Source organism: Salvelinus fontinalis, unplaced genomic scaffold, assembly GCF_029448725.1.
Source record: "Salvelinus fontinalis isolate EN_2023a unplaced genomic scaffold, ASM2944872v1 scaffold_0035, whole genome shotgun sequence".
Taxonomy (NCBI): domain Eukaryota; kingdom Metazoa; phylum Chordata; class Actinopteri; order Salmoniformes; family Salmonidae; genus Salvelinus; species Salvelinus fontinalis.
Window position 1 is genome coordinate 482,501 of NW_026600244.1, and position 27,729 is coordinate 510,229.

The window sequence follows — 27,729 nt, forward strand, 5'->3', positions numbered from 1 at the left end:
GACCGGGGTTCTGTTCCCACCGGTTACACAGACCGGGGTTCTGTTCCCACCGGTTACACAGACCGGGGTTCTGTTCCCACCGGTTACACAGACCGGGGTTCTGTTCCCACCGGTTACACAGACCGGGGTTCTGTTCCCACCGGTTACACAGACCGGGGTTCTGTTCCCACCGGTTACACAGACCGGGGTTCTGTTCCCACCGGTTACACAGACCGGGGTTCTGTTCCCACCGGTTACACAGACCGGGGTTCTGTTCCCACCGGTTACACAGACCGGGGTTCTGTTCCCACCGGTTACACAGACCGGGGTTCTGTTCCCACCGGTTACACAGACCGGGGTTCTGTTCCCACCGGTTACACAGACCGGGGTTCTGTTCCCACCGGTTACACAGACCGGGGTTCTGTTCCCACCGGTTACACAGACCGGGGTTCTGTTCCCACCGGTTACACAGACCGGGGTTCTGTTCCCACCGGTTACACAGACCGGGGTTCTGTTCCCACCGGTTACACAGACCGGGGTTCTGTTCCCACCGGTTACACAGACCGGGGTTCTGTTCCCACCGGTTACACAGACCGGGGTTCTGTTCCCACCGGTTACACAGACCGGGGTTCTGTTCCCACCGGTTACACAGACCGGGGTTCTGTTCCCACCGGTTACACAGACCGGGGTTCTGTTCCCACCGGTTACACAGACCGGGGTTCTGTTCCCACCGGTTACACAGACCGGGGTTCTGTTCCCACCGGTTACACAGACCGGGGTTCTGTTCCCACCGGTTACACAGACCGGGGTTCTGTTCCCACCGGTTACACAGACCGGGGTTCTGTTCCCACCGGTTACACAGACCAGGGTTCTGTTCCCATCGGTTACACAGACCAGGGTTCTGTTCCCACCGGTTACACAGACCAGGGTTCTGTTCCCATCGGTTACACAGACCAGGGTTCTGTTCCCACCGGTTACACAGACCAGGGTTCTGTTCCCATCGGTTACACAGACCAGGGTTCTGTTCCCACTGGTTACACAGACCAGGGTTCTGTTCCCACTGGTTACACAGACCAGGGTTCTGTTCCCATCGGTTACACAGACCAGGGTTTTGTTCCCACTGGTTACACAGACCAGGGTTTTGTTCCCACCGGTTACACAGACCAGGGTTTTGTTCCCACTGGTTACACAGACCAGGGTTTTGTTCAGTGCATTAGGAAAGTATTCAGACCCCTTCCCCTTTTCCACATTTTGTTACTTTACAGCCTTATTTGAAAATTGACCAAATAAAAACAAATCCTCATCAATCTACACACAATATCCCCTAATGACATCACAATACACCCTAATGACATCACAATACACCCTAATGACATCACAATATCCCCTAATGACATCACAATACACCCTAATGACATCACAATACCCCCTTAATGACATCACAATACCCCATAATGACATCACAATACCTCTTAATGACATCACAATACCCCATAATGACATCACAATTCCCCTTAATGACATCACAATATCCCCTAATGACATCACAATACACCCTAATGACATCACAATACCCTCTTAATGACATCACAATACCCCATAATGACATCACAATACACCCTAATGACATCACAATACCCCTTAATGACATCACAATACCCCATAATGACATCACAATACACCCTAATGACATCACAATACCCCATAATGACATCACAATACCCTCTTAATGACATCACAATACCCCATAATGACATCACACTACCTCTTAATGACATCACAATACCCCATAATGACATCACAATTCCCCTTAATGACATCACAATATCCCATAATGACATCACAATACCCCATAATGACATCACAATACCTCTTAATGACATCACAATACCCCATAATGACATCACAATACCCCATAATGACATCACAATACCCCATAATGACAAAGCGAAAACAGGTTTTTCAGAAATTGTAAAAAATGTATAAAACATAAAAACATACCTTATTTACATAAGTATTCAGACCCTTTGCAATGAGACTTGAAATTGAGCGCAGGTGCATCCTGTTTCCATTGATCATCATTGATGTTTCTACAACTTGATTGGATTACACCTGTGGTAAATTCAATTGATTGGACATGATTTGGAAAGGCACACACCTGTCTATATAAGGTCCCACAGTTGACAATGCATGTCAGAGCAAAAACCAAGCCATGAGGTCAAAGGAATTGTCCGTAGAGCTCCAAGACAGGATTGTGTCGAAGCACAGATCTGGGGAAGGGTACCTAAACATTTCTGCAGCATTGAAGGTCCCCAAGAACACAGTGACCTCCATCATACTTAAAATGGAAGACGTTTGGAACCACCAAGACTCTTCCTAGAGCTGGTCGCCCGGCCAAACTGATCAGGGGAGAAGATCAGGGGAGAAGGGGGAGAAGAGTCTTGGTCAGGGAGGTGACCATGAACCCAATGGTCACTCTGACAGAGCCCCAGAGTTCCTCTGTGGAGATGGGAGAACCTTCCAGAAGGACAACAATCTCTGCAGCAGTCCACCAATCAGGCCTTTATGGAAGAGTGGCCAGACGGAAGACACTCCTCAGTAAAAGGCACATGACAGCCTGCTTGGAGTTTGCCAAAAGGCACTTAAAGAACTCTCAGACCATGAGAAACAAGATTGAAATGTTTGGCCTGAAAGCCAAGCATCACGTCTGAAGGAAACCTGGCACCATCCCTAAGGTGAAGCATGGTGGCGACAGCATCAGAGCCCGGACTTGAACCCGATCGAACATCTCTGGTGAGACCTGAAAATAGCTGAGCAGCAACGCTTCCCATCCAACCTGACAGAGCTTGAGAGGATCTGCAGAGAAGAATGGGAGAAACTCCCCAAATACAGAGGTGACAAGCTTGTAGCGTCATACCCAAGAAGACTCTAGGCTGTAATCACTGCCAAAGGTGCTTCAACAAAGTACTGAGTAAAGGGTCTGAATACTTATGTAAATGTGATATTTTATTTTGTCTTATTATTTGTAAAAAATAAAAACTGTTTTTGCTTCGTCATTATGGGGTATTGTGATGTCATTATGGGGTATTGTGATGTCATTATGAGGTATTGTGATGTCATTATGGGGTATTGTGATGTCATTATGGGGTATTGTGATGTCATTATGGGGTATTGTGTGCAGATTGAAGAGGGGGGAAAAACAATGTCATCCATTTTAGGATAAGGCTTTAACGTAACAACATGTGGAATAAGTCAAGGGGTCTGAATACTTTCCAAATACCACTGTACCTGTCGGGATGAAGGAGGCACGGCCAGGTCCTTACCTGTCGGGATGAAGGAGGCACGACCAGGTCCTTACCTGTCGGGATGAAGGAGGCACGGCCAGGTCCTTACCTGTCGGGATGAAGGAGGCACGGCCAGGTCCTTACCTGTCGGGATGAAGGAGGCACGGCCAGGTCCTTACCTGTCGGGATGAAGGAGGCACGGCCAGGTCCTTACCTGTCGGGATGAAGGAGACACGACCAGGTCCTTACCTGTCGGGATGAAGGAGGCACGACCAGGTCCTTACCTGTTGGGATGAAGGAGGCACGACCAGGTCCTTACCTGTTGGGATGAAGGAGGCACGGCCAGGTCCTTACCTGTCGGGATGAAGGAGGCACGGCCAGGTCCTTACCTGTTGGGATGAAGGAGGCACGGCCAGGTCCTTACCTGTCGGGATGAAGGAGGCACGGCCAGGTCCTTACCTGTTGGGATGAAGGAGGCACGGCCAGGTCCTTACCTGTTGGGATGAAGGAGGCACGGCCAGGTCCTTACCTGTTGGGATGAAGGAGGCACGGCCAGGTCCTTACCTGTTGGGATGAAGGAGGCACGGCCAGGTCCTTACCTGTTGGGATGAAGGAGACAGGACCAGGTCCTTACCTGTTGGGATGAAGGAGGCACGGCCAGGTCCTTACCTGTCGGGATGAAGGAGGCACGGCCAGGTCCTTACCTGTTGGGATGAAGGAGGCACGGCCAGGTCCTTACCTGTTGGGATGAAGGAGGCAGGACCAGGTCCTTACCTGTTGGGATGAAGGAGGCACGACCAGGTCCTTACCTGTTGGGATGAAGGAGGCACGGCCAGGTCCTTACCTGTTGGGCTGAAGGAGGCACGGCCAGGTCCTTACCTGTCGGGATGAAGGAGGCACAGCCAGGTCCTTACCTGTTGGTGTAGATGGGACATTCCTCCGGCTTCAGTTTCAGACATTCACTGTACGTCCTCAGAGCCTCCTGGAACTGGCCTTTCTTCACAAACTCATTTCCTTCTTGTTTCAGTGAATTGAAACAGACTTCTGCTTTTTGAGCTGCAGGCAAAGGAAGAAACGGTGTTGGTTGAGTAAATGTGTGACATCATACTGAGTAACTTGACAAAATGACGAAAAATAGGTGCTATCTAGAACCTAAAAGAGTTCTTCAGCGGTCCCCGTAGGAGAACCTTTTTTGGTTCCTGGTAGAACTCTTTAGGGTTCCAGGTAGAACTCGTTAGGGTTCCAGGTAGAACCCTATTGGGTTCCATGTAGAACCCTTTTCCCAGAGGGTTCTACATGGAACCCTAAATAGTTCTACCTGGAACCCTAAAGAGTTCTCCCTGGAACCTTAAAGAGTTCTCCCTGGAACCCTAAAGAGTTCTACCTGGAACCAAAAAGGGTTCTCCTATGAGGACAACCAAAGAACCCATGGAACTATTTTCTTCTAAGAGTGTGGACTAGGCTGAGTGAAAGACCTAATTGGAACCAGAAAGAGTTCTACCTGGAAACCTAAAGAGTTCTACCTGGAACCCTAAAGAGTTCTACCTAGTGAGAGACCTACCTGGAACCCTAAAGAGTTCTACCTGGTGAGAGACCTACCTGCGTGGTGCTTGGCCTTCTCTGCTCTGGCCTGTAGGACCTCCGCGCTGGGTGGTTCCTCCCTGCGGTGCTGCTGAGCTGACAGTGGGACCAGAGGAATCTCAGGTAGTTTCTCTCTCCACTGCTCTCCATCCTGCTCTATCAGTAACCGCGTGATCCTGGAGGAACCAGACAGAGAGACACACAACAGGCCGTGTTATCCTCCCAGCTATCCTCTATTATGTAAGTGCAGGACAGTGTATAAATAGCGTGTAGCTGCAGTAGCTAGAGGACCGGAGGACAGCGGGTAATTCCCTACGACAACGTTTGAAGAAGATTGACGTCTGAGCTGGATAATTAGAGTCGATAGTTAAAGGGGTCTGAGCTGGATAATTAGAGTCGATAGTTAAAGGGGTCTGAGCTGGATAATTAGAGTCGATAGTTAAAGGGGTCTGAGCTGGATAATTAGAGTCGATAGTTAAAGGGGTCTGAGCTGGATAATTAGAGTCGATAGTTAAAGGGGTCTGAGCTGGATAATTAGAGTCGATAGTTAAAGGGGTCTGAGCTGGATAATTAGAGTCGATAGTTAAAGGGGTCTGAAGATTGACGTCTGAGCTGGATAATTAGAGTCGATAGTTAAAGGGGTCTGACTTGGGACTTTCAAACAACTCTCAATCACGTCACATGGTTGTTACTGGAGGATCAATTCTGTTAATTTCCCCAAAATGTCCAGGTTTTCTAGATATCCTGGTCGGTGGATTCCAGATTGCCTGCTCATGGTCTCCTGATTCCAGGAATCCTCCAACTGGGATTTCTGGGAAGTTTAGGAAAGGTGAGGGTGGAGTAGTTTACCTGTTAACACTGTCTAATGAGGGTAAAGGTGGAGTAGTTTACCTGTTAACACTGTCTAATGAGGGTAAAGGTGGAGTAGTTTACCTGTTAACACTGTCTAATGAGGGTAAAGGTGGAGTAGTTTACCTGTTAACACTGTCTAATGAGGGTAAAGGTGGAGTAGTTTACCTGTTAACACTGTCTAATGAGGGTAAAGGTGGACTAGTTTACCTGTTAACACTGTCTAATGAGGGTAAAGGTGGAGTAGTTTACCTGTTAACACTGTCTAATGAGGGTAAAGGTGGGGTAGTTTACCTGTTAACACTGTCTAATGAGGGTAAAGGTGGAGTAGTTTACCTGTTAACACTATCTAATGAGGGTAAAGGTGAGGGTGGAGTAGTTTACCTGTTAACACTGTCTAATGAGGGTAAAGGTGGAGTAGTTTACCTGTTAACACTGTCTAATGAGGGTAAAGGTGGAGTAGTTTACCTGTTAACACTGTCTAATGAGGGTAAAGGTGGAGTAGTTTACCTGTTAACACTGTCTAATGAGGGTAAAGGTGAGGGTGGAGTAGTTTACCTGTTAACACTGTCTAATGAGGGTAAAGGTGGAGTAGTTTACCTGTTAACACTATCTAATGAGGGTAAAGGTGGAGTAGTTTACCTGTTAACACTGTCTAATGAGGGTAAAGGTGAGGGTGGAGTAGTTTACCTGTTAACACTGTCTAATGAGGGTAAAGGTGGGGTAGTTTACCTGTTAACACTGTCTAATGAGGGTAAAGGTGGAGTAGTTTACCTGTTAACACTGTCTAATGAGGGTGAGGGTGGAGTAGTTTACCTGTTAACACTGTCTAATGAGGGTAAAGGTGGAGTAGTTTACCTGTTAACACTGTCGTGTGCAGCCTGCACACTGATATCTATCTGTAGCACGGTCTTGTAATCCACGTAGGCCTGTCGGTACCGCTCCATCGTCTCATAAGCCATGGCTCTGCGTAGGAGGGGCTTGAGGGAGAAGGGCTGCAGCTCCAAGGACCTGCAGGTTTAAATAGAATGAGACTGAGGACGGCAAGGGATCAAGTCTGGTCCTGCATATACCTACAGTACAGTACCTAGCTACCTAGCTACCTAGCACATGTAGCACTTGTGGTTTTACTTAATTATCCGTACTGGCCAATGATTATAATGGGGATCCTGATCCAACCCTTAATTCATACATTGTTTTACCCCTGGCCTGAGAGGATGTTAGTTCGATATGTAACTAGATGTAGAAGGCTAACGGTAACTAGCTAACGATGCCCATGAATGGAACTTATGCTAGCGAGTAATCATTTTAGCCAGGTAGCCTAGGACAACAAAAAATAAAAGCGTGTACTGTATGACGGAGTGATAGACGTTTCGTCAACATGAAAGAGAGGAGGATGGAATAGGCGTTTCAATACAAGAAGGGTGAGTCTCCCAATTTTTCTACTTGAACGAACGAACGAACGCACACACACACACACACACACACACACACACACACACACACACACACACACACACACACACACACACACACACACACACACACACACACACACACACACACACACACACACACACACACACATCAGATGTCACTGTCTCAGACTCAGGTTTTGTGATGAAACAAAGGTGTGGTTGAATTTAGTCTTATTGTCTCGGGCCTTAGGCCTATTTGTCACGATGTCAAGGCATATGAATTAACAGGTTATAGAGCAAACAACTCAAATATCACAACACATTGTTCTGCCTTGGCTTCCCCAGTGATTTTACCCATGAACCAGACCTTCAACCAGACCAACCAAGCCTCCTCTAGGGTGTCAACCAGACCAACCAAGCCTCCTCTATGGTGTCAACCAGACCAACCAAGCCTCCTCTATGGTGTCAACCAGACCAACCAAGCCTCCTCTAGGGTGTTGTCTCCTCAGATCTTCAACCAGACCAACCAAGCCTCCTCTAGGGTGTCAACCAGACCAACCAAGCCTCCTCTATGGTGTCAACCAGACCAACCAAGCCTCCTCTAGGGTGTCAACCAGACCAACCAAGCCTCCTCTATGGTGTTGTCTCCTCAGATCTTTAACCAGACCAACCAAGCCTCCTCTATGGTGTCAACCAGACCAACCAAGCCTCCTCTATGGTGTCAACCAGACCAACCAAGCCTCCTCTATGGTGTCAACCAGACCAACCAAGCCTCCTCTATGGTGTCAACCAAACCAAGCCTCCTCTATGGTGTCAACCAGGACCAACCAAGCCCCCTCTATGGTGTCAACCAGACCAACCAAGCCTCCTCTATGGTGTCAACCAGACCAACCAAGTCTCCTCTACGGTGTCAACCAGACCAACCAAGCCTCCTCTATGGTGTCAACCAGACCAACCAAGTCTCCTCTATGGTGTCAACCAGACCAACCAAGCCTCCTCTATGGTGTCAACCAGACCAACCAAGCCTCCTCTATAGTGTCAACCAGACCAAGCCTCCTCTATGGTGTCAACCAGACCAACCAAGCCTCCTCTATGGTGTCAACCAGACCAACCAAGCCTCCTCTATGGTGTCAACCAGACCAAGCCTCCTCTATGGTGTCAACCAGACCAAGCCTCCTCTATGGTGTCAACCAGACCAACCAAGCTTCCTCTATGGTGTCAACCAGACCAACCAAGCCTCCTCTATGGTGTCAACCAGACCGACCAAGCCTCCTCTATGGTGTCAACCAGACCAACCAAGCCTCCTCTATGGTGTCAACCAGACCAACCAAGCCTCCTCTATGGTGTCAACCAGACCAACCAAGCCTCCTCTATGGTGTCAACCAGACCAACCAAGCCTCCTCTATGGTGTCAACCAGACCAAGCCTCCTCTATGGTGTCAACCAGACCAACCAAGCCTCCTCTATGGTCTCAACCAGACCAAGCCTCCTCTATGGTGTCAACCAGACCGACCAAGCCTCCTCTATGGTGTCAACCAGACCAACCAAGCCTCCTCTATGGTGTCAACCAGACCAACCAAGCCTCCTCTATGGTGTCAACCAGACCGACCAAGCCTCCTCTATGGTGTCAACCAGACCGACCAAGCCTCCTCTATGGTGTCAACCAGACCGACCAAGCCTCCTCTATGGTGTCAACCAGACCGACCAAGCCTCCTCTATGGTGTCAACCAGACCAACCAAGCCTCCTCTATGGTGTCAACCAGACCAACCAAGCCTCCTCTATGGTGTCAACCAGACCAAGCCTCCTCTATGGTGTCAACCAGACCGACCAAGCCTCCTCTATGGTGTCAACCAGACCAACCAAGCCTCCTCTATGGTGTCAACCAGACCAACCAAGCCTCCTCTATGGTGTCAACCAGACCAACCAAGCCTCCTCTATGGTGTCAACCAGACCAAGCCTCCTCTATGGTGTCAACCAGACCAACCAAGCTTCCTCTATGGTGTCAACCAGACCAACCAAGCCTCCTCTATGGTGTCAACCAGACCAACCAAGCCTCCTCTATGGTGTCAACCAGACCAACCAAGCCTCCTCTATGGTGTCAACCAGACCAACCAAGCCTCCTCTATGGTGTCAACCAGACCAACCAAGCCTCCTCTATGGTGTCAACCAGACCAAGCCTCCTCTATGGTGTCAACCAAACCAACCAAGCCTCCTCTATGGTGTCAACCAGACCAACCAAGCCTCCTCTATGGTGTCAACCAGACCAACCAAGCCTCCTCTATGGTGTCAACCAGACCGACCAAGCCTCCTCTATGGTGTCAACCAGACCAACCAAGCCTCCTCTATGGTGTCAACCAGACCAACCAAGCCTCCTCTATGGTGTCAACCAGACCAACCAAGCCTCCTCTATGGTGTCAACCAGACCAACCAAGCCTCCTCTATGGTGTCAACCAGACCAACCAAGCCTCCTCTATGGTGTCAACCAGACCAAGCCTCCTCTATGGTGTCAACCAGACCGACCAAGCCTCCTCTATGGTGTCAACCAGACCAACCAAGCCTCCTCTATGGTGTCAACCAGACCAACCAAGCCTCCTCTATGGTGTCAACCAGACCAACCAAGCCTCCTCTATGGTGTCAACCAGACCAACCAAGCCTCCTCTATGGTGTCAACCAGACCAAGTGTTGTCTCCTCCAGAACTTCCCTAGTTTAACCTCTGCTGTAATTACTGATTGGCTAAATCCACAGGATCCAGATGAGACAGGAAGGGGTATACTGTTTAACCTCTGCTGTAATTACTGATTGGCTAAATCCACAGGATCCAGATGAGACAGGAAGGGGTATACTGTTTAACCTCTGCTGTAATTACTGATTGGCTAAATCCACTGGATCCAGATGAGACAGGAAGGGGTATACTGTTTAATCTCTGCTCTAATTACTGATTGGCTAAATCCACTGGATCCAGATGAGACAGGAAGGGGTATACTGTTTAACCTCTGCTGTAATTACTGATTGGCTAAATCCACTGGATCCAGATGAGACGGGAAGGGGTATACTGTTTAACCTCTGCTGTAACTCTCTCTGTCCCTTTTCGGCAAGGACCAGGGCACTATATAGGGAATAGACTGGTCCCTGTGGTCTGCAGTAGGGCACTATATAGGGAATAGACTGGTCCCTGTGGTCTGCAGTAGGGCACTATATAGGGAATAGACTGGTCCCTGCGGTCTGCAGTAGGGCACTATATAGGGAATAGACTGGTCCCTGCGGTCTGCAGTAGGGCACTATATTAGGGAATAGACTGGTCCCTGCGGTCTGCAGTAGGGCACTATATAGGGAATAGACTGGTCCCTGTGGTCTGCTGTAGGGCACTATATAGGGAATAGACTGGTCCCTGCGGTCTGCAGTAGGGCACTATATAGGGAATAGACTGGTCTCTGTGGTCTGCAGTAGGGCACTATATAGGGAATAGACTGGTCCCTGTGGTCTGCAGTAGGGCACTATATAGGGAATAGACTGGTCCCTGCGGTCTGCAGTAGGGCACTATATAGGGAATAGACTGGTCCCTGTGGTCTGCAGTAGGGCACTATATAGGGAATAGACTGGTCCCTGTGGTCTGCAGTAGGGCACTATATAGGGAATAGACTGGTCCCTGTGGTCTGCAGTAGGGCACTATATAGGGAATAGACTGGTCCCTGTGGTCTGCAGTAGGGCACTATATAGGGAATAGACTGGTCCCTGTGGTCTGCAGTAGGGCACTATATAGGGAATAGACTGGTCCCTGCGGTCTGCAGTAGGGCACTATATAGGGAATAGACTGGTCCCTGTGGCCTGCAGTAGGGCACTATATAGGGAATAGACTGCCATTTGGGACAGAGACTAAGAAGGACTGTTATGGAAGGAGGACTGTGATGGAAGGAGGACTGTGATGGAAGAAGGACTGTGATGGAAGAAGGACTGTTCTGGAAGAAGGACTGTGATGGAAGAAGGCCTGTTATGGAAGAAGGCCTGTTATGGAAGAAGGACTGTTATGGAAGAAGGACTGTTATGGAAGAAGGACTGTGATGGAAGAAGGACTGTTATGGAAGGAGGACTGTTATGGAAGGAGGACTGTTCTGGAAGGAGGACTGTTCTGGAAGGAGGACTGTTATGGAAGGAGGACTGTTCTGGAAGGAGGACTGTTCTGGAAGAAGGACTGTTCTGGAAGGAGGACTGTTCTGGAAGGAGGACTGTTCTGGAAGGAGGACTGTGATGGAAGGAGGACTGTTCTGGAAGGAGGACTGTTCTGGAAGGAGGACTGTGATGGAAGAAGGACTGTGATGGAAGAAGGACTGTGATGGAAGAAGGACTGTTCTGGAAGAAGGACTGTGATGGAAGAAGGACTGTTATGGAAGGAGGACTGTGATGGAAGAAGGACTGTTCTGGAAGGAGGACTGTGATGGAAGAAGGACTGTTCTGGAAGAAGGACTGTGATGGAAGAACTGTTCTGGAAGAAGGACTGTTCTGGAAGGAGGACTGTTCTGGAAGGAGGACTGTTATGGAAGAAGGACTGTTATGGAAGAAGGACTGTTATGGAAGAAGGACTGTTCTGGAAGAAGGACTGTTCTGGAAGAAGGACTGTTCTGGAAGAAGGACTGTTCTGGAAGAAGGACTGTTCTGGAAGAAGGACTGTTCTGGAAGGAGGACTGTTCTGGAAGAAGGACTGTTCTGGAAGAAGGACTGTGATGGAAGAAGGACTGTGATGGAAGAAGGACTGTGATGGAAGAAGGACTGTTCTGGAAGGAGGACTGTTATGGAAGGAGGGCTGTTCTGGAAGAAGGACTGTTCTGGACGGAGGACTGTGATGGAAGAAGGACTGTGATGGAAGAAGGACTGTTATGGAAGAAGGACTGTTATGGAAGGAGGACTGTTCTGGAAGGAGGACTGTTCTGGAAGGAGGACTGTTCTGGAAGAAGGACTGTGATGGAAGAAGGACTGTTCTGGAAATTGTTGGTTGTGCTTTACTGTTCTTCTAACTATTAAATCAAACCTGATGTGTATAATAATGTCTATAATAATATATATAATATTGTCTATAATAATATATATATAATAATGTCTATAATAATGTCTACAATAATGTATATAATAATGTCTACAATAATGTCTATAATAATGTCTATAATAATGTCTATAATAACGGATATAATATTGTATATAATAATGTCTATAATAATGTATATAATGTCTATAATAATGTATAATAATGTCTATAATAATGTATAATAATGTCTATAATAATGTCTATAATAATGTATATAATAATGTATATAATCTCTATAATAATGTACAATAATGTCTATAATAATGTCTATAATAATGTCTATAATAACGGATATAATATTGTATATAATAATGTCTATAATAATGTATATAATGTCTATAATAATGTATAATAATGTCTATAATAATGTATAATAATGTCTATAATAATATCTATAATGTCTATAATAATGTATAATAATGTCTATAATAATGTCTATAATAATGTATATAATGTCTATAATAATGTCTATAATAATGTATATAATGTCTATAATAATATATATAATAATGTCTATAATAACGGATATAATATTGTATATAATAATGTCTATAATAATGTATATAATGTCTATAATAATGTATAATAATGTCTATAATAATGTCTATAATAATGTCTATAATAATGTATATAATGTCTATAATAATGTCTATAATAATGTATATAATGTCTATAATAATGTATATAATGTCTATAATAATGTATATAATGTCTATAATGTAAATAATAATGTCTATAATAATGTCTATAATAACGGATATAATATTGTATATAATAATGTCTATAATAATGTATATAATGTATATACTAATGTCTATAATATTGTATATAATAATATCTATAATAATATATATAATATTGTATATAATATTGTATATAATATTGTATATAATAATATATATAATAATGTCTATAATAATGTATAAAATATTGTATATATTAATATATATAATAATGTATATAATAATGTATATAATGTCTATAATAATGTATATAATAATGTTTATAATAATGCAGGTAGAGTGGTTGAGGGAGGGTCTCACCTGGTGCAGTCCTGTATACACTCAGAGCTGTTTCCATCTTTCAGGTAGCAGGCCGCTCTGTTAGAGTAGAGCACACCCAGATCCTCAGGACTGTCCAATCCTGTTAACCAGACACAGAGACATTATTACCCAGGTCCTCAGGGCTGTCCAATCCTGTAAACCAGACACAGAGACATTATTACCCAGGTCTGTCCATTCCTATCAACCAGACACAGAGACATTATTACCCAGATCCTCAGGACTGTCCAATCCTGTCAACCAGACACAGAGACATTATTACCCAGGACTGTCCAATCCTATCAACCAGACACAGAGACATTATTACCCAGGTCCCCAGGACTGTCCAATCCTGTAAACCAGACAGAGAGACATTATTACCCAGGACTGTCCAATCCTGTAAACCAGACACAGAGACATTATTACCCAGATCCTCAGGACTGTCCAATCCTGTAAACCAGACACAGAGACATTATTACCCAGGACAGTCCAATCCTGTCAACCAGACACAGAGACATTATTACCCAGATCCTCAGGACTGTCCAATCCTGTAAACCAGACACAGAGACATTATTACCCAGGACTGTCCATTCCTATCAACCAGACACAGAGACATTATTACCCAGGACTGTCCATTCCTATCAACCAGACACAGAGACATTATTACCCAGGACTGTCCAATCCTGTCAGACACAGAGACATTATTACCCAGGTCCTCAGGACTGTCCATTCCTATCAACCAGACACAGAGACATTATTACCCAGACTCAGTCAAGATGTAATCTCCAGCGTGGGGCTGTAGTGGTCAGTCTGAGTGGGGCTGTAGTGGTCAGTCTGAGTGGGGCTGTAGTGGTCAGTCTGAGTGGGGCTGTAGTGGTCAGTATGAGAGGGGCTGTAGTGGTCGTGGGGCTGTAGTGGTCAGTCTGAGTTTGGCTGTAGTGGTCAGTCTGAGTGGGCTGTCGATACAGAGCATCCTGCTGCCTGCTAATCATTGATAAAGGTCTGAGGTGAGGATAACGAGGAAGGCTTTATGGTTTGAATGTACCACAGTATGAAAGTAGTAGTTGAATGTGCCTCTGGGTTCTGGGTGTGAGACGCACTGGGCCTGTTGAAACACGGCGGTGAGTCATGATAAAACCCAAGACAGGATGTTAAATAAATCAGTATGTTATCGTTCTATTGACTCAGAGGCCTGTACTGGGATCAGACGTTAGGAATACACTGTTATAATGTGACGTCCGGAGGCCTGTACTGGGATCAGACGTTAGGAATACACTGTTATAATGTGACGTCCGGAGGCCTGTACTGGGATCAGACGTTAGGAATACACTGTTATAATGTGACTTCCAGAGGCCTGTACTGGGATCAGACGTTAGGAATACACTGTTATAATGTGACGTCCAGAGGCCTGTACTGGGATCAGACGTTAGGAATACACTGTTATAATGTGACGTCCAGAGGCCTGTACTGGGATCAGACGTTAGGAATACACTGTTATAATGTGACTTCCAGAGGCCTGTACTGGGATCAGACGTTAGGAATACACTGTTATAATGTGACGTCCAGAGGCCTGTACTGGGATCAGACGTTAGGAATACACTGTTATAATGTGACGTCCGGAGGCCTGTACTGGGATCAGACGTTAGGAATACACTGTTATAATGTGACGTCCGGAGGCCTGTACTGGGATCAGACGTTAGGAATACACTGTTATAATGTGACGTCCGGAGGCCTGTACTGGGTTCAGACGTTAGGAATACACTGTTATAATGTGACGTCCAGAGGCCTGTACTGGGATCAGACGTTAGGAATACACTGTTATAATGTGACGTCCAGAGGCCTGTACTGGGATCAGACGTTAGGAATACACTGTTATAATGTGACTTCCAGAGGCCTGTACTGGGATCAGACGTTAGGAATACACTGTTATAATGTGACGTCCAGAGGCCTGTACTGGGATCAGACGTTAGGAATACACTGTTATAATGTGACGTCCAGAGGCCTGTACTGGGATCAGACGTTAGGAATACACTGTTATAATGTGACGTCCAGAGGCCTGTACTGGGATCAGACGTTAGGAATACACTGTTATAATGTGACGCCCAGAGGCCTGTACTGGGATCAGACGTTAGGAATACACTGTTATAATGTGACTTCCAGAGGCCTGTACTGGGATCAGACGTTAGGAATACACTGTTATAATGTGACTTCCAGAGGCCTGTACTGGGATCAGACGTTAGGAATACACTGTTATAATGTGACTTCCAGAGGCCTGTACTGGGATCAGACGTTAGGAATACACTGTTATAATGTGACGTCCAGAGGCCTGTACTGGGATCAGACGTTAGGAATACACTGTTATAATGTGACTTCCAGAGGCCTGTACTGGGATCAGACGTTAGGAATACACTGTTATAATGTGACGTCCAGAGGCCTGTACTGGGATCAGACGTTAGGAATACACTGTTATAATGTGACGTCAAGAGGCCTGTACTGGGATCAGACGTTAGGAATACACTGTTATAATGTGACTTCCAGAGGCCTGTACTGGGATCAGACGTTAGGAATACACTGTTATAATGTGACTTCCAGAGGACTGTACTGGGATCAGACGTTAGGAATACACTGTTATAATGTGACGTCCAGAGGCCTGTACTGGGATCAGACGTTAGGAATACACTGTTATAATGTGACTTCCAGAGGACTGTACTGGGATCAGACGTTAGAAATACACTGTTATAATGTGACGTCCAGAGGCCTGTACTGGGATCAGACGTTAGGAATACACTGTTATAATGTGACGTCCAGAGGCCTGTACTGGGATCAGACGTTAGGAATACACTGTTATAATGTGACGTCCAGAGGCCTGTACTGGGATCAGACGTTAAGAATACACTGTTATAATGTGACGTCCAGAGGCCTGTACTGGGATCAGACGTTAGGAATACACTGTTATAATGTGACTTCCAGAGGCCTGTACTGGGATCAGACGTTAGGAATACACTGTTATAATGTGACGTCCAGAGGCCTGTACTGGGATCAGACGTTAGGAATACACTGTTATAATGTGACGTCCAGAGGCCTGTACTGGGATCAGACGTTAGGAATACACTGTTATAATGTGACTTCCAGAGGACTGTACTGGGATCAGACGTTAGGAATACACTGTTATAATGTGACTTCCAGAGGCCTGTACTGGGATCAGACGTTAGGAATACACTGTTATAATGTGACGTCCAGAGGCCTGTACTGGGTTCAGACGTTAGGAATACACTGTTATAATGTGACGTCCAGAGGCCTGTACTGGGATCAGACGTTAGGAATACACTGTTATAATGTGACTTCCAGAGGCCTGTACTGGGATCAGACGTTAGGAATACACTGTTATAATGTGACTTCCAGAGGCCTGTACTGGGATCAGACGTTAGGGATCCACTGTTATAATGTGACGTCCAGAGGCCTGTACTGGGATCAGACGTTAGGAATACACTGTTATAATGTGACTTCCAGAGGCCTGTACTGGGATCAGACGTTAGGAATACACTGTTATAATGTGACTTCCAGAGGCCTGTACTGGGATCAGACGTTAGGAATACACTGTTATAATGTGACGTCCAGAGGCCTGTACTGGGATCAGACGTTAGGAATACACTGTTATAATGTGACTTCCAGAGGCCTGTACTGGGATCAGACGTTAGGAATACACTGTTATAATGTGACTTCAAGAGGACTGTACTGGGATCAGACGTTAGGAATACACTGTTATAATGTGACTTCCAGAGGACTGTACTGGGATCAGACGTTAGGAATACACTGTTATAATGTGACGTCCAGAGGCCTGTACTGGGATCAGACGTTAGGAATACACTGTTATAATGTGACGTCCAGAGGCCTGTACTGGGATCAGACGTTAGGAATACACTGTTATAATGTGACGCCCAGAGGCCTGTACTGGGATCAGACGTTAGGAATACACTGTTATAATGTGACTTCCAGAGGCCTGTACTGGGATCAGACGTTAGGAATACACTGTTATAATGTGACGTCCAGAGGCCTGTACTGGGTTCAGACGTTAGGAATACACTGTTATAATGTGACGTCCAGAGGCCTGTACTGGGATCAGACGTTAGGAATACACTGTTATAATGTGACTTCCAGAGGCCTGTACTGGGATCAGACGTTAGGAATACACTGTTATAATGTGACGTCCAGAGGCCTGTACTGGGATCAGACGTTAGGAATACACTGTTATAATGTGACTTCCAGAGGACTGTACTGGGATCAGACGTTAGGAATACACTGTTATAATGTGACGTCCAGAGGACTGTACTGGGATCAGACGTTAGGAATACACTGTTATAATGTGACGTCCAGAGGCCTGTACTGGGATCAGACGTTAGGAATACACTGTTATAATGTGACGTCCAGAGGCCTGTACTGGGATCAGACGTTAGGAATACACTGTTATAATGTGACGTCCAGAGGCCTGTACTGGGATCAGACGTTAGGAATACACTGTTATAATGTGACTTCCAGAGGCCTGTACTGGGATCAGACGTTAGGAATACACTGTTATAATGTCACAATGACATAGCCCTACTCTGTATGTTTAAACATTGTCTGTGGTCTCACCAGATCTGACTCCTTCCCAGCTGAATTCCTACATACAGTACATTCCTAACCTGGTTGGACCAAATGCTTTACAGGAAGTGGAATGTTGTATCTATTCAACTATCTTAATAACTACGGGCACGTCTAGTCTCTGGCCTGCTGCTACTACGGCACGTCTAGTCTCTGGCCTGCTGCTACTACGGCACGTCTAGTCTCTGGCCTGCTGCTACTACGGCACGTCTAGTCTCTGGCCTGCTGCTACTACGGCACGTCTAGTCTCTGGCCTGCTGCTACTACGGCACGTCTCTGGCCTGCTGCTACTACGGCACGTCTAGTCTCTGGCCTGCTGCTACTACGGCACGTCTAGTCTCTGGCCTGCTGCTACTACGGCACGTTTAGTCTCTGGCCTGCTGCTACTACTGCACGTCTAGTCTCTGGCCTGCTGCTACTACGGCACGTCTAGTCTCTGGCCTGCTGCTACTACGGCACGTCTAGTCTCTGGCCTGCTGCTACTACGGCACGTCTAGTCTCTGGCCTGCTGCTACTACGGTACGTCTAGTCTCTGGCCTGCTGCTACTACGGCACGTCTAGTCTCTGGCCTGCTGCTACTACGGCACGTCTAGTCTCTGGCCTGCTGCTACTACGGCACGTCTAGTCTCTGGCCTGCTGCTACTACGGCACGTCTAGTCTCTGGCCTGCTGCTACTACGGCACGTCTAGTCTCTGGCCTGCTGCTACTACGGCACGTCTAGTCTCTGGCCTGCTGCTACTACGGCACGTCTAGTCTCTGGCCTGCTGCTACTACGGCACGTCTAGTCTCTGGCCTGCTGCTACTACGGGCACGTCTAGTCTCTGGCCTGCTGCTACTACGGCACGTCTAGTCTCTGGCCTGCTGCTACTACGGCACCTCTAGTCTCTGGCCTGCTGCTACTACTGCACGTTTAGTCTCTGGCCTGCTGCTACTACTGCACGTCTAGTCTCTGGCCTGCTGCTACTACGGCACGTCTAGTCTCTGGCCTGCTGCTACTACGGCACGTCTAGTCTCTGGCCTGCTGCTACTACGGCACGTCTAGTCTCTGGCCTGCTGCTACTACGGTACGTCTAGTCTCTGGCCTGCTGCTACTACGGCACCTCTAGTCTCTGGCCTGCTGCTACTACGGCACGTCTAGTCTCTGGCCTGCTGCTACTACGGCACCTCTAGCCTCTGGCCTGCTGCTACTACGGCACGTCTAGTCTCTGGCCTGCTGCTACTACGGCACGTCTAGAGTCTGGCCTGCTGCTACTACGGCACGTCTAGTCTCTGGCCTGCTGCTACTACGGCACGTCTAGTCTCTGGCCTGCTGCTACTACGGCACGTCTAGTCTCTGGCCTGCTGCTACTACGGCACGTCTAGTCTCTGGCCTGCTGCTACTACGGCACGTCTAGTCTCTGGCCTGCTGCTACTACGGCACGTCTAGTCTCTGGCCTGCTGCTACTACGACACGTCTAGTCTCTGGCCTGCTGCTACTACGGCACGTCTAGTCTCTGGCCTGCTGCTACTACGACACGTCTAGTCTCTGGCCTGCTGCTACTACGGCACGTCTAGTCTCTGGCCTGCTGCTACTACGACACGTCTAGTCTCTGGCCTGCTGCTACTACGGCACGTCTAGAGTCTGGCCTGCTGCTACTACGGCACGTCTAGTCTCTGGCCTGCTGCTACTACGGCACGTCTAGAGTCTGGCCTGCTGCTACTACGACACGTCTAGTCTCTGGCCTGCTGCTACTACGGCACGTCTAGTCTCTGGCCTGCTGCTACTACGACACGTCTAGTCTCTGGCCTGCTGCTACTACGGCACGTCTAGTCTCTGGCCTGCTGCTACTACGGCACGTCTAGTCTCTGGCCTGCTGCTACTACGGCACGTCTAGTCTCTGGCCTGCTGCTACTACGGCACGTCTAGTCTCTGGCCTGCTGCTTCAAGGGCACGTCTAGTCTCTGGCCTGCTGCTACTACGACACGTCTAGTCTCTGGCCTGCTGCTACTACGACACGTCTAGTCTCTGGCCTGCTGCTTCAAGGGCACGTCTAGTCTCTGGCCTGCTGCTACTACGACACGTCTAGTCTCTGGCCTGCTGCTACTACGGCACGTCTAGTCTCTGGCCTGCTGCTACTACGACACGTCTAGTCTCTGGCCTGCTGCTACTACGGCACGTCTAGTCTCTGGCCTGCTGCTACTACGGCACGTCTAGTCTCTGGCCTGCTGCTACTACGGTACGTCTAGTCTCTGGCCTGCTGCTACTACGGCACGTCTAGTCTCTGGCCTGCTGCTACTACGGCACGTCTAGTCTCTGGCCTGCTGCTACTACGGTACGTCTAGTCTCTGGCCTGCTGCTACTACGGCACGTCTAGTCTCTGGCCTGCTGCTACTACGGCACGTCTAGTCTCTGGCCTGCTGCTACTATGGCACGTCTAGTCTCTGGCCTGCTGCTACTACGGCACGTCTAGTCTCTGGCCTGCTGCTACTACGGCACGTCTAGTCTCTGGCCTGCTGCTACTACGGCACGTCTAGTCTCTGGCCTGCTGCTACTACGGCACGTCTAGTCTCTGGCCTGCTGCTACTACGGCACGTCTAGTCTCTGGCCTGCTGCTACTACGGCACGTCTAGTCTCTGGCCTGCTGCTACTACGGCACGTCTAGTCTCTGGCCTGCTGCTACTACGGCACGTCTAGTCTCTGGCCTGCTGCTACTACGGCACGTCTAGTCTCTGGCCTGCTGCTACTACGGCACGTCTAGTCTCTGGCCTGCTGCTACTACGGCACGTCTAGTCTCTGGCCTGCTGCTACTACGGCACGTCTAGTCTCTGGCCTGCTGCTACTACGGCACGTCTAGTCTCTGGCCTGCTGCTACTACGGCACGTCTAGTCTCTGGCCTGCTGCTACTACGGCACGTCTAGTCTCTGGCCTGCTGCTACTACGGCACGTCTAGTCTCTGGCCTGCTGCTACTACGGCACGTCTAGTCTCTGGCCTGCTGCTACTACGGCACGTCTAGTCTCTGGCCTGCTGCTACTACGGCTGGTGGAAAACCAGTCTGGACACAGTCGGGAGACATTTCTCAACGTCGACAGAGCGTTTCACCGTGACACATTTGTCCCTACAGAGCGTAAGCCAGGGCCGCCCTCCTCCTAGAGGGAACTTCCTGTGTGTGGTAGGAGGTAAAGGCATGTGACTCCCAAGTGACATCATCACTCTTTCATTTAGTCAGCGTCACTAAAGACAGAGAGACATAGGAGGGGCTTGGTAGACAGGCAGACAGACAGGTAGGCAAGCAGGCAGGCAGACAGACAGACAGGTAGACAGGCAGGTAGGCAGGTAGGCAGACAGGCAGACACAGACAGGCAGGCAGACAGGCAGGCAGTCGGACAGGCAGGCAGGTAGGCAGGCAGGCAGGCGGTCAGGCAGGCAGGCAGGTAGGCAGGCAGGCAGGTAGGCAGGCAGGCAGTCGGACAGGCAGGCAGGTAGGCAGGCAGGCAGGCAGGCGGTCAGGCAGGCAGGTAGACAGGTAGACAGACAGGCAGGCAGGCGGTCAGGCAGGCAGGTAGGCAGGCAGGCAGGGGGTCAGGCAGGCAGGTAGGCAGGCAGGTAGGCAGACAGGCAGGCAGGCGGTCAGGCAGGAAGGTAGACAGGTAGGCAGACAGGCAGGCAGGCGGTCAGGCAGGCAGGTAGACAGGTAGGCAGACAGGCAGACAGGCAGACAGGCAGGCAGGCAGACAGGCAGGCAGGTAGGCAGGCAGGCAGGCGGTCAGGCAGGCAGGTAGACAGGTAGGCAGACAGGCAGGCAGGCGGTCAGGCAGGCAGTTAGGCAGGCAGGCAGGTAGGCAGGTAGGCAGGCAGGTAGACAGGCAGGCAGGCAGTCGGACAGGCAGGCAGGTAGGCAGGCAGGCAGGCGGTCAGGTAGACAGGTAGGCAGACAGGCAGGCAGGCGGTCAGGCAGGCAGGTAGACAGTCAGACCACCTCATGACACCAAATAGCATTAATAACCCTGCATTATACTGTGAATGACAGCAGTAACTGTGAGAGGCCTCAGTGTATCACATGATGTTCAGTCACCTTCACAGTAGACTAGTGGTGATAGTGGTGGAGAGAAACGAGGAGAGAACAGATTGATGGAGAGGAGAGGTTTATTTATAAAGCCCTTTTTTACATCAGCCCATGTCACAAAGTGCTGTACAGAAACCCAGCCTAAAACCCCAAACAGCAAAGCAATGCAGGTGTAGAAGCACGGTGGCTAAGAAAAACTCCCTAGAAAGGAAGGAACCTAGGAAGAAACCTAGAGAGAAGAGGAGAGATTGATGGGAAGGAGAAGAGAGAGAAGAGGAGAGAGTGATGAGGAGAGATTGATGAGGAGAGAGTGATGAGGAGAGAGTGATGAGGAGAGAGTGATGAGGAGAGGAGAGATTGATGGGAAGGAGAGGAGAGAGGAGAGTGATGAGGAGAGAGAAGAGGAGACATTGATGGGAAGGAGAGGAGAGAGGAGAGTGATGAGGAGAGAGAAGATGAGAGAGAAGAGGAGAGAGTGATGAGGAGAGAGTGATGAGGAGAGGAGAGAGAAGAGGAGAGAGTGATGAGATGAGGAGAGAGAAGAGAAGAGGAGAGAGTGATGAGATGAGGAGAGAGAAGAGAAGAGGAGAGAGTGATGAGGAGAGGAGAGAGAAGAGGAGAGATCGATGAGGAGAGGAGAGAGAAGAGGAGAGAGTGATGAGGAGAGAGAAGAGGAGAGAGAAGAGGAGAGATCGATGAGGAGAGGAGAGAGAAGAGGAGAGAGAAGAGGAGAGAGTGATGAGATGAGGAGAGAGTGATGAGGAGAGAGTGATGAGGAGAGAGAAGAGGAGAGATTGATGGGAAGGAGAAGAGAGAGTAAAAACCTGGATATTACTCCAGTGCTAGCCTCCCTACACTGGCTTCCTGTGAAGGCAAGGGCTTATGTCAAGGTTTTACTGCTAACCTACAAAGCATTACATGGGCTTGCTCCTACCTATCTCTCCAGTTTGGTCCTGCCGTACATACCTACACGTACGCTACGGTCACAAGACGCAGGCCTCCTAATTGTCCCTAGAATTTCTAAGCAAACAGCTGGAGGCTGTCTCCTATAGAGCTCCATTTTTATGGAATGGTCTGCCTACCCATGTGAGAGACGCAGACTCGGTCTCAAGACTCATCTCTTCAGTAGGTCATATGATTGAGTGTAGTCTGGCCCAGGAGTGTGAAGGTGAGCGGAAAGGCTCTGGAGCAACGAACCACCCTTGCCGTCTCTGCCTGGCCGGTTCCCCTCTCTCCACTGGGATTCTCTGCCTCTAACCCTATTACAGGGGCTGAGTCACTGGCTTACTGGTGCTCTTCCATGCCGTCCCTAGGAGGGGTGCGTCACTTGAGTGGGTTGAGTCACTGACGTGGTCTTCCTGTCTGGGTTGGCGCCCCCCCTTGGGTTGTGCCGTGGCGTAGATCTTCGTGGGCTATACTCGGCCTTGTCTCAGGATGGTAAGTTGGTGGTTGAAGATATCCCTCTAGTGGTGTGAGGCGAAATACTCGGCCTTGTCTCAGGATGGTAAGTTGGTGGTTGAAGATATCCCTCTAGTGGTGTGAGGCGAAATACTCGGCCTTGTCTCAGGATGGTAAGTTGGTGGTTGAAGATATCACTCTAGTGGTGTGGGGGCTGTGCTTTGGCAAAGTGGGTGGGGTTATATTCTGCCTGGTTGACCCTGTCCGGGGGTATCGTCAGACAGGGCCACAGTGTCTCCCGACCCCTCCTGTCTCAGCCTCCAGTATTTATGCTGCAGTAGTTTATGTGTCGGGGGGCTAGGGTCAGTCTGTTATATCTGGAGTATTTCTCCTGTCTTATCCGGTGTCCTGTGTGAATTTAAGTATGCTCTCTCTAATTCTCTCTTTCTCTCTCTCGGAGGAGGACCTGAGCCCTAGGACCATGCCTCAGGACTACCTGGCCTGATGACTCTTTGCTGTCCCCAGTCCACCTGGTCGTGCTGCTGCTCCAGTTTCAACTGTTCCTCTCTAGGTTTCTTCCCAGGTTCTGGCCTTTCTAGGGAGTTTTTCCTAGCCACTGCTTCTACACCTGCATTGCTTTGCTGTTTGGTGAGTTTAGGCTGGGTTTCTGTACAGCACTTTGAGATATCAGCTGATGTAAAAAGGGCTATATAAATACATTTGATTGATTGATTTAGTGATGGAGAGGAGAGAGTGATGGAGAGCAGAGAGTGATGGGAAGGAGAGGAGAGAGTGATGAGGAGAGTGATGGGAAGGAGAGGAGAGAGTGATGGGAAGGAGAGGAGAGAGTGATGGGAAGGAGAGGAGAGAGTGATGGGAAGGAAAGGAGAGAGTGATGGGAAGGAGAGGAGAGAGTGATGAGGAGAGAGGAGAGTGATGGGAAGGAGAGAGGAGAGTGATGGGAAGGAGAGAGGAGAGTGATGAGGAGAGAGGAGAGTGATGGGAAGGAGAGGAGAGAGTGATGGGAAGGAGAGGAGAGAGTGATGGGAAGGAGAGGAGAGAGTGATGAGGAGAGAGGAGAGAGTGATGGGAGGGAGAGGAGAGAGTGATGGGAAGGAGAGGAGAGAGTGATGGGAAGGAGAGGAGAGAGTGATGGGAAGGAGAGGAGAGAGTGATGGGAAGGAGAGGAGAGAGTGATGGGAAGGAGAGGAGAGAGTGATGGGAAGGAGAGGAGAGAGTGATGGGAAGGAGAGAGGAGAGTGATGGGAAGGAGAGAGGAGAGTGATGGGAAGGAGAGGAGAGAGTGATGGGAAGGAGAGGAGAGAGTGATGGGAAGGAGAGGAGAGAGTGATGGGAAGGAGAGGAGAGAGTGATGGGAAGGAGAGGAGAGAGTGATGGGAAGGAGAGGAGAGAGTGATGGGAAGGAAAGGAGAGAGTGATGAGGAGAGAGGAGAGTGATGGGAAGGAGAGAGGAGAGTGATGAGGAGAGAGGAGAGTGATGAGGAGAGAGGAGAGTGATGGGAAGGAGAGGAGAGAGTGATGGGAAGGAGAGGAGAGAGTGATGAGGAGAGAGTGATGGGAAGGAGAGGAGAGAGTGATGGGAAGGAGAGGAGAGAGTGATGGGAAGGAGAGGAGAGAGTGATGGGAAGGAGAGGAGAGAGTGATGGGAAGGAGAGGAGAGAGTGATGGGAAGGAGAGGAGAGAGTGATGGGAAGGAGAGGAGAGAGTGATGGGAAGGAGAGGAGAGAGTGATGGGAAGGAGAGGAGAGAGTGATGGGAAGGAGAGAGGAGAGTGATGGGAAGGAGAGGAGAGAGTGATGGGAAGGAGAGAGGAGAGTGATGGGAAGGAGAGAGGAGAGTGATGGGAAGGAGAGGAGAGAGTGATGGGAAGGAGAGGAGAGAGTGATGGGAAGGAGAGGAGAGAGTGATGGGAAGGAAAGGAGAGAGTGATGAGGAGAGAGGAGAGTGATGGGAAGGAGAGAGGAGAGTGATGAGAGAGGAGAGAGTGATGAGAGAGGAGAGAGTGATGAGAGAGGAGAGAGTGATGGGAAGGAGAGGAGAGAGTGATGGGAAGGAAAGGAGAGAGTGATGGGAAGGAGAGGAGAGTAATGGGAAGGAGAGGAGAGAGTGATGGAGAGGAGAGAGTGATGGGAAGGAGAGGAGAGAGTGATGAGGAGAGAGGAGAGTGATGGGAAGGAGAGGAGAGAGTGATGGGAAGGAGAGGAGAGAGGAGAGTGATGGAGAGGAGAGTGATGGGAAGGAGAGGAGAGAGGAGAGTGATGGAGAGGAGAGAGGAGAGTGATGGGAAGGAGAGGAGAGAGTGATGGGAAGGAGAGGAGAGAGTGATGGGAAGGAGAGGAGAGAGTGATGGGAAGGAGAGGAGAGAGTGATGGGAAGGAGAGGAGAGAGTGATGGGAAGGAGAGGAGAGAGTGATGAGGAGAGAGGAGAGAGTGATGAGGAGAGAGGAGAGTGATGGGAAGGAGAGGAGAGAGTGATGGGAAGGAGAGGAGAGAGTGATGAGGAGAGAGGAGAGTGATGGAGAGGAGAGAGTGATGGGAAGGAGAGGAGAGAGTGATGGGAAGGAGAGGAGAGAGTGATGGGAAGGAGAGGAGAGAGTGATGAGGAGAGAGGAGAGTGATGGAGAGGAGAGAGTGATGGGAAGGAGAGGAGAGAGTGATGGGAAGGAGAGGAGAGAGTGATGGGAAGGAGAGGAGAGAGTGATGGGAAGGAGAGGAGAGAGTGATGGGAAGGAGAGGAGAGAGTGATGGGAAGGAGAGAGGAGAGTGATGAGGAGAGAGGAGAGTGATGGGAAGGAGAGAGGAGAGTGATGGGAAGGAGAGAGGAGAGTGATGGGAAGGAGAGGAGAGAGTGATGGGAAGGAGAGGAGAGAGTGATGGAGAGGAGAGAGTGATGAGGAGAGAGTGATGGGAAGGAGAGGAGAGAGTGATGGGAAGGAAAGGAGAGAGTGATGGGAAGGAGAGGAGAGTAATGGGAAGGAGAGGAGAGAGTGATGGGAAGGAGAGGAGAGAGTGATGAGGAGAGAGGAGAGTGATGGGAAGGAGAGGAGAGAGTGATGGGAAGGAGAGGAGAGAGTGATGAGGAGAGAGGAGAGTGATGGGAAGGAGAGGAGAGAGTGATGGGAAGGAGAGGAGAGAGGAGAGTGATGGAGAGGAGAGTGATGGGAAGGAGAGGAGAGAGTGATGGAGAGGAGAGTGATGGGAAGGAGAGGAGAGAGTGATGGAGAGGAGAGTGATGGGAAGGAGAGGAGAGAGTGATGGGAAGGAGAGGAGAGTGATGGAGAGGAGAGTGATGGGAAGGAGAGGAGAGAGTGATGGAGAGGAGAGAGGAGAGTGATGAGAAGGAGAGGAGATATAGTGGATGGTTCTCGCAGCAGTTTCTTTATTCAGTCAGAGGAGATTTACTACTGCAGTCAGTCAGCCAGGCAGTCAGTCAGCCAGTCAGTCAGTCCGTCAGTCGCCGCCCCCCAGCACCTGGTTTGATTTCACAGTGAGTGGTCAGAAGTCACGTGACCTGAGAGGAACTGAGCCTGTCTGCCTTCCTGCCTGGCAAGGGTATGGCTGAGCTCCAGACAGCTAAAACAGACTCCCCACACCGCCAATAACCAACCAACCACTATTGTGATGAGTCACTATGCTACTCTACACCTGGATGCTGTCATGAATCAGGAGGACACACTACCGTTCAAAAGTTTGGGCTTACTTAGAAATGTCCTTGTTTTTGTAAGAAAAGCAAATTTTTTTGTCCATTAAAATAACACCAAATTGATCAGAAATACAGTGTAGACATTGTTAATGTTGTAAATGACTATTGTAGCTGGAAACGGCTGATTTTTTATGGAATATCTACATAGGCGTACAGAGGCCCATTATCAGCAACCATCACTCCTGTGTTCTGATGACACGTTGTGTTAGCTAATCCAAGTTTATCATTTTAAAAGGCTAATTGATCATTAGAAAACCCTTTTGCAATTATGTTAGCGCAGCTGAAAACTGTTGTTCTGATTAAAGAAGCAATAAAACTGGCCTTCTTTAGACTAGTTGAGTATCTGGAGCATCAGCATTTGTGGGTTCGATTACAGGCTCAAAATGGTCAGAAACAAAGACCTTTCTTCTGAAACTCGTCAGTCTATTCTTGTTCTGAGAAATGAAGGTTATTCCATGTGAGGAATTGCCAAGAAACTGAAGATCTCCCTTCACAGAACAGCGCAAACTGGCTCTAACCAGAATAGAAAGAGGAGTGGGAGGCCCCGGTGCACAACTGAGCAAGAGGACAAGTACATTAGAGTGTCTAGTTTGAGAAACAGACGCATCACAAGTCCTCAACTGGCAGCTTCATTAAATAGTACCCGCAAAACACCAGTCTCAACGTCAACAGTGAAGAGGCGACTCCGTGATG

The 27,729-nt window shown here is 48.9% G+C and overlaps 1 protein-coding gene across 14 annotated transcripts in view; it reads right to left on the reverse strand.

Annotated features, from left to right (window-relative positions):
- The window catches only part of LOC129842356 (sperm-associated antigen 1-like), a 139,610-nt gene that overhangs the window by 27,760 nt on the left and 84,121 nt on the right, over positions 1-27,729 (reverse strand). For all 14 annotated transcript variants that reach the window (XR_008757556.1, XR_008757549.1, XR_008757548.1 and 11 more), the window contains 4 exons: positions 13,233-13,332; positions 6,552-6,704; positions 4,863-5,020; positions 4,178-4,319 (listed from right to left, as the gene is read on the reverse strand). Coding sequence is in view for 4 of the 14 variants with exons in the window: in XM_055910888.1 (XP_055766863.1) it covers positions 4,178-4,319; positions 4,863-5,020; positions 6,552-6,704; positions 13,233-13,332 (553 nt within the window). In the remaining 10 variants the exon portion in view is untranslated. The remainder of the gene's footprint in view (positions 1-4,177; positions 4,320-4,862; positions 5,021-6,551; positions 6,705-13,232; positions 13,333-27,729) is intronic.